The sequence below is a fragment of the Peromyscus maniculatus genome, chromosome 5, assembly GCF_049852395.1.
Source record: "Peromyscus maniculatus bairdii isolate BWxNUB_F1_BW_parent chromosome 5, HU_Pman_BW_mat_3.1, whole genome shotgun sequence".
Taxonomy (NCBI): domain Eukaryota; kingdom Metazoa; phylum Chordata; class Mammalia; order Rodentia; family Cricetidae; genus Peromyscus; species Peromyscus maniculatus.
The window spans coordinates 76,448,977-76,461,614 of record NC_134856.1 but is presented as its reverse complement, the minus strand read 5'-3'; the positions used below and the strand labels follow the sequence as shown (position 1 = coordinate 76,461,614).

The 12,638-nt window shown below is 40.2% G+C and overlaps 2 protein-coding genes across 3 annotated transcripts in view; one reads left to right on the top strand and one right to left on the bottom strand.

Moving 5' to 3' along the window:
- The window catches only part of Nsun6 (NOP2/Sun RNA methyltransferase 6), a 62,865-nt gene extending 60,011 nt beyond the window's left edge, over nt 1-2,854 (bottom strand). Inside the window, exon 1 of one of the 2 annotated variants that reach the window (XM_076572694.1) lies at nt 2,646-2,854. The gene's annotated coding sequence lies outside the window, so the exon portion shown is untranslated. The remainder of the gene's footprint in view (nt 1-2,645) is intronic. The other variant, XM_042278076.2, reaches the window with a different exon arrangement.
- A 392-nt stretch (nt 2,855-3,246) lies between these two features.
- The window catches only part of Arl5b (ARF like GTPase 5B), a 31,514-nt gene continuing 22,122 nt past the window's right edge, over nt 3,247-12,638 (top strand). Inside the window, exon 1 of the mRNA XM_006989928.4 lies at nt 3,247-3,563. Coding sequence (XP_006989990.1) covers nt 3,515-3,563 — 49 coding nt within the window. The 5' untranslated portion in view covers nt 3,247-3,514. The remainder of the gene's footprint in view (nt 3,564-12,638) is intronic.

Below are 12,638 nucleotides of genomic sequence, written 5' to 3'. Positions count from 1 at the left end.
CAAATGCTGGGCATCTAAAATTTCTCCTTAGCTGCATTTGTTTGTTTGTTTGTTTTTGAGACAGACCCTCCTTATTTAGCCCAGAGTGTTCTTGATTCACAATCCTCCTACCTCAACCTTGTGAGAGACAGGATTATAGGCATTTACCACAACACTCAGCTCCTCCTGATAATCCTACATGTTCTATAAAAACAACATGACATCTACACACATCCATTTAGCCACAAATCTAATCCTGTAAATATAGTATCTCAGCTTTCAAATACAGTTGTCATCTGAGAAAATACAAACTAGGACCTACAGTGTCTGGAAAGCCAAAGAATGAATATAATCTAGTTCAGAATGCTGCCAGATTAAGCACATCAGCTTTTGGATTTGTTCATCTTTAGTTCTATAAATTATAGTCTGTACCTTACCCGAACCTCCTCATTTCTCTTGCTATGATTACAAAACGTTGAGGGTTAGCACCACAACTGGCTACAAGCCAGACCTCTCTGAAGATCTACCAGTCCAAGCCTAAATCCCTGCTGTCCTGTCCTGAATGTATCCTTGCCAGTTGAGAAAGAAACAAACAGTAAAGATTCTGAAAATAAAATGCCTTTAATTTTAGAGGATGGAGCCATATCTTCTTAATTGTTAAGAATTTCACTACCAATCTAGACTGCTATAATTCATATGATGGCTCTTGCACACTGGGCAAATTATTAAGAGTTCTTACACCTTATTTTTCTCATCTAAAGGAAGATAACATGTCATGCTTTATCGTGTTACTAAAGGCTGCACATTAGATAACCTGCTTTAAAGCGTGTTGGAAAAGGCCAACCTTCTCTAAGTGTTAGATGATATGATCACCCATGTTGAAGGAATGGCTGTCAGTCTTCACTCAGCAGGAAGAACTGAAGTGACCCAAATTCTGACACATCAGGAATTAACTAGTTTATGTAAGGGAGGCGTGAGTGCAGATTTCTGGGTTTTAATGAAGTAATAAAAATGGGTCCCACCTGAAGGTACAGGATTGTAACAAAGGGCAGGGTACAGTGGTTTCTAAAGAGGAGAGAACTAGAACATGTCCAAAATCCTATCCTCCCACAAATCACTTTTACAAACTTCCTTGGCTTCCATTGAACCAGGAAGGAGAGTGATCATGCCCCCAAATGATAACACTGCACAAGGTGAGAGCTTCCGCACCAGTTGGAGGAACATTTACAGACTATGAGAAGTTGTATTAAGTGATGACCGGAGTCATAGACTTAAAGATATTTTGGCCTAGGAAATATTCTGAAATTCAGGGTATTTATGTAACCTCTTTGTGACTCTAAAAGACAGCTTCATTAGAAATTTATCAATATGTTCTTTCTTACTTTCAGGAATGATATAGTAAATTGCTTGCATCAATCAATCACCTACAGCATCTAAAAGTGTCTAATAGATATTTACTGAATGAAGTTATATTGATTTCTTTGACCATATGGCAGAAGAGAGCTTCCTGATGGGCAATCAATCCCAACTCCTCTGGAAACCGACCAGCTGAACTGAAATCCAATTGACTTGAGAAAGGTTAAGTTTTGGAAGGGTGGCTTTCCTCCTTCGCTGGCAGAACACGCAGTTCCCTGAGGGCTTTTTTTCAAGCTCTGTACAAACTGATCTAACTTAACTGATTAATAAGTTGAATTCAATGCCAAAGATACCAAGTTTTTCCAAGTATCATCTGGTAAGTTTATAATGGTTCCTCCTATGAAAAATCTACAAAGTTTTGCTTTTTTAAGCTCCATGAATTCCTTGAAATTTCAGTTTATTTTTTTGCTAATTTAGCTCTTAAACCTTTCAAATATTTTGTTGGACAGTTTTTACTGGGATTCTGTTTTAGTGAAAGTTGTCATTTCCAATCAACACGTAACACAATAGCCTATATTCCTGATATTTTCATGCAGTGATTCTCATCTCAAGAATTCAAATTATATTCATTTTCAAATGGCACCATTCTATAGAACAATGTTACCTCTTCTATACCAAAGGCAACACTGAAATTAGTGTAAACAAAACCTTAAAGGGATATTTAAAGAAAAAGTATTTAGTTTGTATGAGCTACATTTAAAAAATACATTCTCAGAATTTTCTAGTTTCATTAAATTATTGATAAACATTCCTACTACAATTTAATATATATAGCCAATACAAGTGCACAGCATAAACTTAAGTGCCATTTTTTGTAACATCAGTACACACATCAGCATATTTGTTTAAATAATATTCAACTATATTTGTCAGCATAATTTTTTTAGTCGGAGTAGGTTTTCTTTCCTTCCGGTTAGTAAAACTTTCACATTTCTAAATTCTCAACTGAAAGGGGCGTTACAGAATCTAATCTTGGCATTTTAATAATGAAATCAGGAGCAGACATGACCCTTTAAACCTGCTTACACAACTATAAACTCGTTTATATTTATGGTCCAACGAAATGGTCATTAAAGCTAAGTTTGAATGATTTGAATGTTTGAATGCTGAAAGATCAGTACATCTTTTCCTCCATATGAGAGACTGGAGCTAGAGTTTAGTGTCAACAAGTTAGCGAGTATGATCTTGCACCTAAGTCTTCACTGGTCTTTGAAGCGCAGCACCAGCAGGTCATCTTAAGTCACACTCACTTGTTTTATTTAGAAGAGGTCATGGAATAGGTTATGGTGCTATTAAAAATCCTTCTCTAGTTATGTGGGGCCCGCCAGGTGGCCTCAAGGACTATTCCGGCCTTTGAGACTTCCATTTTCCAACTGGTAAGGATTCTGCGATCAACGACCGGTATCAGAAACTTAACTGCATCCTGGCTACAGGGATTCCAGCGCGCCTGTCCCCATCAGTTCTACTAAGAATTAAGAATCACGCTGGAATCCCGAGACTGCCAGCCTGGGGGGGGGGGGGGGGGACAGGAATGAAAACCCACTCCTCCCCGCGCAGCCGGAGGACAGCACAAGCTGAGTTTCTGCAAGCTTTTGGCAGCAGCAGCGACGCCGCGAGCGGGGGGACGGCGGGAGCCGGGGAGCCGGGTCCGCGTTTCTTCCGAGTGACGGGAGAGGGAGCGCGCGCCGAGGAAATCCCCGGCTGCGCCACTCCCCGCCCCCGCTGACGCCAAGCGGCCCGCGGGACACCCGCCGGAAGTGCACGGGGAGGACCCGCCACGTCCGAGCGCCGGCTGACGTCAGCGCGCCGACGTCACGCGCCGACCTTCCGGCGATGGGTGGTCCCGGACCGAGGCGGGGAGGCGGGGCGGGGGCGGGGCTCGCGGCCGGTTGAGGCTGTGCTGGGTAGGTGGGCGCAGACGGCGCGACTACGGGTCGGGGCTGGGCTCAGCGCGCTGCGAACAAAGGAGTCTGCGGCGGTTCCCGGCTCCGCGGAGGACCCAAGCTTCGCGGGACTCGGAGGCTCGGCGGCTCCGCCTCGGCTTCGCCTCGGCTCCACCGCGGGCGCCGCGGCACCTGCCGCCGAGTGCTGCCCAGGGAGCCCGTCCCGCCCGGGGCTCATGATGGGGCTGATCTTCGCTAAATTGTGGAGCCTTTTCTGTAACCAAGGTGAGGCCGGCGGGTTGGCGGACGCGGCGCCGGGAAGTCCAGATTGAGATCTGGGCACGGCTCAGGGTAGAACTCGGATCTGGGGACCGGGAGCCCGGGCCGGGGAGGCACCAGGTGGCCGGGAATCCCATGCGTGTGCGGATTTTAGCTTAGCAAGGTGGAAACAGATTCCTGCATTCTGTTTGCGGGCCTTTTCCGCCTCAGTGAACCAGCCTTAGGTCTGGTTAGCCGCAGGAAAGTGTCTCCACAGGAGCCCAAAACTTTCCTTTTCTTTAACACGAAACACTAGTTTTGCACTGTTTACCTTCCTCTTGTGTAAGCCAGTGCACCTCCACGTTGTCTGACTTGGCTCTGACGTCTGACTCAGGAGTGAGTATTCAGGTGTACAGGTTTCTGAAAATTTCACACACAGGCACAGCTCCCTCCACCCCCATAGGCGTTGGAAAAAAAAAAACAAAACCTAAATGCTTTTGGTTATGTGTAAGATGTTACGTGGCCGTAATTATTCTAGAACAGGTCAGGAAATACCTAGAAGTTGTAAAACCTGTTCTGAGTCAGAATGATGTCTTGAGAAGAATTAGTACCAGACAGAAACGGGGCCCAGAGATAAAGTCTTGGGCATTCTTGTAACAGAATGGTTTCGGAGAATTAAGACCTGTTTTGTTTTGCTTTTTTTTTTCCCATTTGTTTCATTTTGTAGGGCGTGATTTATGAACTAGTTTTGTTTTTATGAGTACCGATTTCTTATCATTAAGGTGCTTACCTGTTTTGTGGATTTAAACCATGAAATGAATGTAAATGACTTTAGTTCACCTGTTCTGTGGGTTGATTTTTAAAAAGCCCTTTTCAAGTTTATGAGTATGAATACATGCAAGCACACTAACATGTGTGTATGTATGCAAATGCCACCAATAAATACCCTTTTTAAGAGACTTCAAAGTGTCCAGAGTTCAGCTCCCAGCGGTGTTACCCATAAATGTAAGACTTGTTTTTATTTTGGCAACTTAACATTTTCTAATGCTTGTAAATGTACCATGTCAAGGAGTATTTCAATATATAATCTTATTATATATTGATTACACAATTAAATTTGTGTAAATACAAATAAATTACACAATGATATCACCACCCCCTAGCCTAAGCAATAAAAATGATCAAAGCATTGATTCTTCCTTTATAGTCTGGTTATTGCTGGGATTTATCTCTGATCATTAGAGGAGTCCATAAGCAGACTAGAAAGGGGGGAGAAGTAAAAGGGCAATCATCGAAGATGATGAAAGCCTTCATGTGGTCCACATCCATCTTTACAAAATTGTTTGAGCTTCCATAGCCCCCTTACTACTTGCAATGTCTTTATCCTTCCTGCTGGAAATTGGAACTAGTGGATACGTCACTTTATGCTCATTCATGATCAATTTCTCTTAGTTGGTAAACCAGTCCTTCAAAGTCGACACAGCAACTACAGAGATTAAGAACAAACAAGATGCCTACCCTGTGCTCGCAGGACACGCAAGAATTAGTGGAGGAAATTGCTTATAGACATTTCTAAGTGTGGCATGATGGTGCCAGGGAAGCACGTGATCATTATCAGGTGGTTCTTCGAAGACTTTCAGGGTGGGATGTACCTGGACTTGATGATGAGTGGGAGTCTGAGACAAATGCAAGGTAGACTGAGTAGGACTGGGCATATTGCTGAAGGCACATGGACTCATGTATGAGAAGAGACTGAGCACAGTTTAATTAGGCTGTACAGTTGTTCACTTGATGAGATTGAAGCAATAGCCAGGAGACTATATCACTGAGGTTCTTACATGCTGACCAAGATGGTATACTGAATAAGAAAGCAGTGGGAACCCGTGAAGACTGTGGTCCTTAGGTGTTTTCCCTGAGGTGGAATAATGGGATCAGATTCATTTAGTAGTCTGGAATTTTTGTTTTCTGTATAAACAATGTTACCAGTGTTGGCATTTTCCTTTTTTTCCCATTGTACAATTCTTATGTAGTGGTGCCCAGTTAGAGGTGACTATTGGAAAAATATGTCCAAGTCTTCACTCTACCGGTTAAGTTAGAATTAGGGTGGGGTGGACATCAGTGGCAATGGTGGTAAGGCGAGGCCAGTGTGAAAGAGCTGACAGTAGCCTACAGACTTCTTTCCTATCTTTCCTTCAGTAAGTCCTCACTCTTACCTTGTTTTTATGGTTTCTAAAGAGCTCCAAGCATCCTTTCATGTGAGATATCTTCCTGGGGATAAGTTTACCAAACCATGCATTGTCTGATGGAACTTTGTATTGTTTTATTTATAATAGAAGGCTGATAAATTATCATTGGAAGAAATAGCCTGTGGCTGTTCATGTGTGTTCTTATAAAATGAATGCTTGTGTGTGTGTGTGTGTGTGTGTGTGTGTGTGTGTGTGTGTGTTATGCTTAAGCTCTCAAAGTTTTGAAGGTTTTTTTGGTTTGTTTTTTAACTGACATTTTAAAATTTTTCTAAGGTCCATAGGCCTGGTCTTTTTTGACTGTACATACCTGTCATCAGATTTTTGTTTAGCCAAAAAGACAAATAAGGCTTTAATCATAGTTCATTTTCTTTCTTTTTTTTTTTAAAGGACACCTGTCTTTTTTTTTTTTTTTTTAAAAAGATTTATTTATTATTGTATACAGTATATATGACTGCAGGCCAGAAGAGGGCGTCAGATCTCATTACAGATGGTTGTGAGCCACCATGTGGTTGCTGGGAATTGAACTCAGGACCTCTGGAAGAGCAGTCAGTGCTCTTAACCTCTGAGCCATCTTTCCAGCCCATAGTTCATTTTCATAACCAAAAAGCAATAACTTATTTTGTCATCTAATTCATTTTGTTCTCATGAGCCAGTTTCGTGTTGTCCACGTGGGCGCCATCAGCTGTTGCTTTTCCTTCTGGCTGGTGTCCTAACCTTTTCCTTTGGGCTAATTCTGTTATTAATTCTAGATTTTCACTGGTTTCCTACACATCAAACAAAATCTATTCCCAGTCTCGTAGAGTGTATTTGTATCCTACTTTTGAAAAGTCCAGTTTTTAATTTCATTCAGATTTCTCATCAATACTCACTAGTTATTAATCCCAGCACTCAGGAGGCAGGGGCAGGTGAGTTTGAGGCTAGCCTGGTCTGCATATTGTATTCCTGGACAGCCAGGACTGTTACATAGAGAAACCCTGTCTCAAAAATGAAAAAAAAAAAAAAAAAAAAAAAAAAAAGAGAGAGACTCACTAGTTAGAGTCATGACAGATTTACCAGAAGCAACATACTTCTGGCATAGCATTAACTCTGTGTAATTACTGCTTTCGGGGTAATGTTTATCACTGTTTGTAATTGTATTATAAATTTCTCTGTTGTTTTGTTCACTCAGTAGAAAAAAATCTCCCTAAGGCATGAACTTTTTCTTATTCACTGTTTTATTCACAGTACCTGGCAAAATATACTTACTTTGGGTGTTAGTTTTTGCCTTTTTGTTTGTTTTGTTTTATTTCATTCAGCATAAAATTTTGTATAGTAGTAACATATAGGTTATACTTTAAACTAAAATAATGCTAAAATCTTAATGCATGAATCCGTCTTTCAACTCTCAACATTTCTCTCCAGTGCTGTATTCATTTTGAGTAGTATGTCTAGATAGGAATTTTAGCCATGATCATTTCTCCTCCTTTGGTAAAAAGGCACTGCCTGTTTCCCTTCCTCCATCCCAGTGTTACAGACCTTTGGTTTGTTCTACACCTCCAGTTGTCATTATTGTGAGGATAAAATTCGGTTATCCTGAGCGACAGTTTGCTCTAATTGTCTTACTGTTTTTCCTTCAGTTTGTTACTAGAGTGAAAATCCCAGGTCATCTTAGTTTTCCTTTCATTGGCTGAGAGATTCTGCAGTGTCCAAAGCTTGGCTCTCACGTTTTGCCCGCCTCGCACCCAGCAGATGCTTTGGTTTCCTTTTGGCATCTCCAGTACATAGCTGTGCTGGGCTTGTCTTTGCTGCCATGTTAGTGATTTTCTGTACTTACACTACGTCTTCCTTTTAAAAGTATACAAATTTAGCCGAGCATGGTGGTGCACGCCTTTAATCCCAGCACTTGGGGAGCAGAGTCAGCCAGATCTGTGTGAGTTCAAGGCTAGCCTGGTCTACATAGTGAGTTCCAGGACAGCCAAGGCTATGTAGAGAGACCCTGTCTCAAACAAACAAACAAAAGAACTATACAATTATTTAAAAGATGTCACATAGTTATCTATAGAGCTGTGCATGATGGCACACATAACCCCTGCATTTGGGAGGCAGAGACAGGCAAATCTGTTTCAGTTCAAGTTCAAGGCCAGCCTGGTCTACATACTGAGTTCAGGGCTAGCCAAGGTTATGGAAAGAGAGGAACTCTGTTTGCACCCCACCAAAAAGGGTATCTATAAATTGTAATTGTTTTCAATATCAGATGCCTGGAGACATATCACTTATCTTTACTTTTGACTTATAACTGGTTTAGCTATGAATTGGAAAACATTTCTTTTAGAATTTTGAAGACATTGCCTTGACCTCCACCTTCCACTATTGCTAAGTAAAACTGTAGCATTTTGATTTATTTTTCTCTATCTCGTAGGGGTTTTTTTTGTTCTTTGTTTTTGTTTTTGTTTTTTTAGAATTGTCTCTTTATCTCTGGTAATTTTAAGTTTCAAAAAGATGTAATTCCATGTACATTTGTTTTTTTCATTCATTTTTGTGGGTTCTCAGGAATTTTTCAGTTTAAAGATGTACCTTTTTTGGTCCTAGGGAATTTATTTATTTATTTTTAGGGTTTATTCCTTTGTTTTCCTGTACATTCTATTGTCAGTGTATGCCAAGGTGACTGTCAAAGATGCACATGAACATTTTCTTATTGGAGACTAGGTTCTAGTCTTAGATTATTTCAGTCTTCCACTCTTCCTGTTGAATATTTTGGTTCAGGAAATATGTTCTTAGCATTCTGGTGGCATATTTTTGTAAAGGCTCTTGTCACTCTTTTCTTGGTTACTGCCTTATTTTATGTTTCAACGTAGTTTTGAACAGCTTTTCGCATTGAAAGTGTTCGCCATGACTGTCTCGTGACTCTTCCCTTATATCCTGATGGGTTGAAACACTATGAGTAGTCAAAAGACAGTCAGCCCTATGGTCCAGGGCATAGAACTCAGGGCCTAATAAGGGCTAAGTAATGCTCCACTCTGAGCCACTCCTCTCTCTACCCGGTGAGAATTTTTTTTTTTTTTTTTTTTTGGTTTTTCGAGACAGGGTTTCTCTGTGTAGCTTTGCGCCTTTCCTGGAACTCACTTGGTAGCCCAGGCTGGCCTCGAACTCACAGAGATCCACCTGGCTCTGCCTCCCGAGTGCTGGGATTAAAGGCGTGCGCCACCACCGCCCGGCCCGGTGAGAACTTTTATAGACATTTCCGCTTCTCTTAAATGTAAAATAGCTGTTTCTAAGTCAAAGAACAGGTAAACTGCTCTTATTTTCTTGAGTTGCTACATTCTCTTCATACTCTTGGCAGCAGTGTTCCATGGCCTTACCAGCAACTGATGGCGTCAGCCTTCAATTTTAGTCATTCTGGTGAGAGTTGGCCACGCCATTTTTCATGTCCTTACTTGCTATTTGTAGACAGTTCAGATTCCTTACCCATTTAAAAAACTTTTAAACTTTTTGCCATCAAACCAGCTCTCAAGGTATTTGTAATGGCTCTTTGCTTTTGGTAACTTCAAGATACCTGTTCCTTTCCTCCAGAAATGTTGCCTGTTCTGTTAATGTCTGTGATAGACTTCAATTTATTTTGTGTTGTGATGTGAATAGGGGTGGAATTTCCGTATTTTCACATAGACATCTACTTCTTCCACATGATTTCCTGAAGACATTTTCCCTCAAGTGGATTCCTTTGGAGCCCTTGTAGAAACTCAGATTGTGATCAAAAGAAAAAAGAAAAAAAAGTGAGCCTTATCTCTGTGTTTTGTTCTATTGCATTGATCTTTAGGCTATTTCCATAATCTCAGTTATGACCTTATAACCATGGTGAGTTTTGAAGTTCAGTAGAGTCCTTGAACTTTGCTTAATCTTTTTTTTTTTTTTTTTTTTTTTTGTTTTTTTTTGTTTTTCAAGACAGGGTTTCTCTGTGTAGCTTTGCGCCTTTCCTGGAGCTCACTTGGTAGCCCAGGCTGGCCTCGAACTCACAGAGATCAGCCTGCCTCTGCCTCCCGAGTGCTGGGATTAAAGGCGTGCGCCACCAACGCCCGGCCAAACTTTGCTTAATCTTTTAATGGGAATAAAGAAAGGAAAAGTTTTCTAACTTAAACTACTGCTAATTATTTCCTTTCTCTCTACTTTGGGTTTGTCTTTTATTACTAGATCCTGAAGGACATGTCAAATATAAGCATTTCAGAGTTGAAAATGTCCCTTTTGTTATTTTGTAGTCACTTGTTTTAAAGTGTTATATTTCATTTATTCAATTTGAAGTATTTTACATTTTTGTGTGATTTCTTTTTTTGACTGAATATTGATGTTTGTTGCCTAGTTTGCACATAATTTTAGTTTTGATTTTTGAGTCTGTTTGTTTTTGATAGCATAATCTTGTTTCCTAGTGTGGTAAAAACCTCGAGGTTTCTATTTTGTTTCAGATTTATTGAGAGTAATGATGCTTCTGTTATCTCTTTCGGTCCATGTACCTTTGGAGAGGAAACTTGTATTCCATACTTGTATAATGCTTTGTGAATGTTCCTGAGGTTAAGGTTGCCTCAATCTTGTTCAGACCTTTTGTGTTTTCATGTGTATCTCTTACATAAGAGCACACTGCTGTGTTTTTTGAGCCCACTGTGAAACTTGCCCTGTTAAATTGACTGGGATGCTTGGTGGAACTTGCTGATGTGGTAGCGTTCGTTTATGTATGTGGTAAGGTCTGCCACTTCACCGTTGACTGTGTTTCCTTTGCTTGGCTTCTGGTGGGAGTTGCACTGTTCTTTTCCACTTTTAGAGTTAAGTGACTTTTTTGTAAAAGAATTCCTTTCTTTATTGACTTCCTATCTTCCTTTTTGCATTATTTTTATGACACCCTCCTAGAGAATGGAACATAGATTCTTTGTGTTGTCAGCTAAGACAGCAAATGCCACATTTCCTATAGAATGCACACACTGGCAGCTCAGTTGCATCCACCACTTGTCTTTATGCTGCCAGATTGTGACTCCTGTTATATCTGCATATTTAATAAACCTCCAAGAATATGGTAGCATAGTGTTTGCTGTGCAACTCAACTCCTATATGCAGTAAAGTTAAGAGAGGGATAAACTTATCTCATATTTGTTCATCTTATTGGTATTGATGACGGTCTCTTACCTTAAATGTCTTTATGTTGCTTATATTTGTAAAATACACGGGTTTGCTGATTACAGCATCTTTGGCCAGTTTTTTTTTTTTTTTTTTTTTTTCTTGGTGTGTGGACTACAGCTGCTGATTTTTTTTTCTTCCTGGTAAGACATCAGTTGATATTCCTGTCTTCTTTCTCTTTGTGTGTCCTGACTTTTTCTTTCTTTTTCTTGTTGCTTTCATCGTTTTCCTTCATTTTTTGCTTTACAACAAATTAGCTTTTTTGAGTCTACTTTTTCTTTGACATTTTTCTTTTGAAACTTACTAAGCTTCTCAAATTTGGGTTATTCACATTTTTGTACTCACCCAGTTTACATTTTCAGTTTATAGTTCCATATTTTCTCAACTACATGAATCGTTATGGATGCATATTAGTGAAGACCAGTAATTAGTTTAAAAAGAAATGAATTTTCTAAAATACAAACACTCAGAATCCATCTCAGGTATTAATGGTAATGTTCTGGGTCCAGGAGTAAATTATTTTTCAACTGTAGTACTGCTTAACAAGCTTAAAAGACATGAGTTAGATGCTTGTGCCCTTGAACATCAGCCTTCGAGCCTTGTGGTGGGCAGCTTGTAAACTTCAAGTCTGAAGTCTTACCATTACGTTTGTTCAGTGAGTTGAAGAAACACATCTCCATTATCTCTGCAGATACTTCAGTCTTAGCAGTTTGTTACTGTGGAGAACCTACTCAGTCTTTGATGTTGCTTTGTCTGTATTTAGTTCTTTGGAGGACCTACTCAAGTCTTTGATGCTGCTCTGCCTGTATTTAGTTCTTTGGAGGACCTACTCAGTCTTTGATGTTGCTCTGCTTGTATTTAGTTCTTTGGAGGACCTACTCAAGTCTTTGATGCTGCTCTGCCTGTATTTAGTTCTTTGGAGGACCTACTCAGTTTTTGATGCTGCTCTGCCTGTATTTAGTTCTTTGGAGGACCTACTCAGATCTTTGATGTTGCTCTGCCTGTATTTAGTTCTTTGGAGGACCTTCTCAGTCTTTGATGTTGCTTTGCCAGTATTTAGTTCTTTGAAGGACCTTCTCAGATCTTTGATGTTGCTCTGCCTGTATTTAGTTCTTTGGAGGACCTACTCAGTCTTTGATGTTGCTCTGCCTGTATTTAGTTCTTTGGAGGACCTTCTCAGTCTTTGATGTTGCTCTGCCTGTATTTAGTTCTTTGAAGAACCTACTCAGTCTTTGATGTTGTTCTGCCTGTATATTTAGTTCTTTGGAGGACCTTCTCAGTCTTTGATGCTGCTCTGCCTGTATTTAGTTCTCTATCAGAAGCTTTTTTTCCTCTACCTCATGAACTATTTTTTACAGTTAAGTATGGTTAAGACTCATATCTTGGCTGAAGTGGGGAATCATCATACTAGGAAAGCATCATACTCAGACTTGTAGTTTATTACTGATAAAGTATGTTTTTATACTACTAAGTCAAGGAGAAGTTAAGATGCATAGCATGATTATCTTTTTTTTTTTTTTTTTTTTTTTTTTTTTTTTTTTTTTTTTTTTTTTTTTTTTTTTTGGTTTTTCGAGACAGGGTTTCTCTGCGTAGTTTTGCGCCTTTCCTGGAGCTCACTTGGTAGCCCAGGCTGGCCTCGAACTCACAGCGATCCGCCTGTCTCTGCCTCCCGAGTGCTGGGATTAAAGGCGTGCGCCACCACCGCCCGGCTGCATGATTA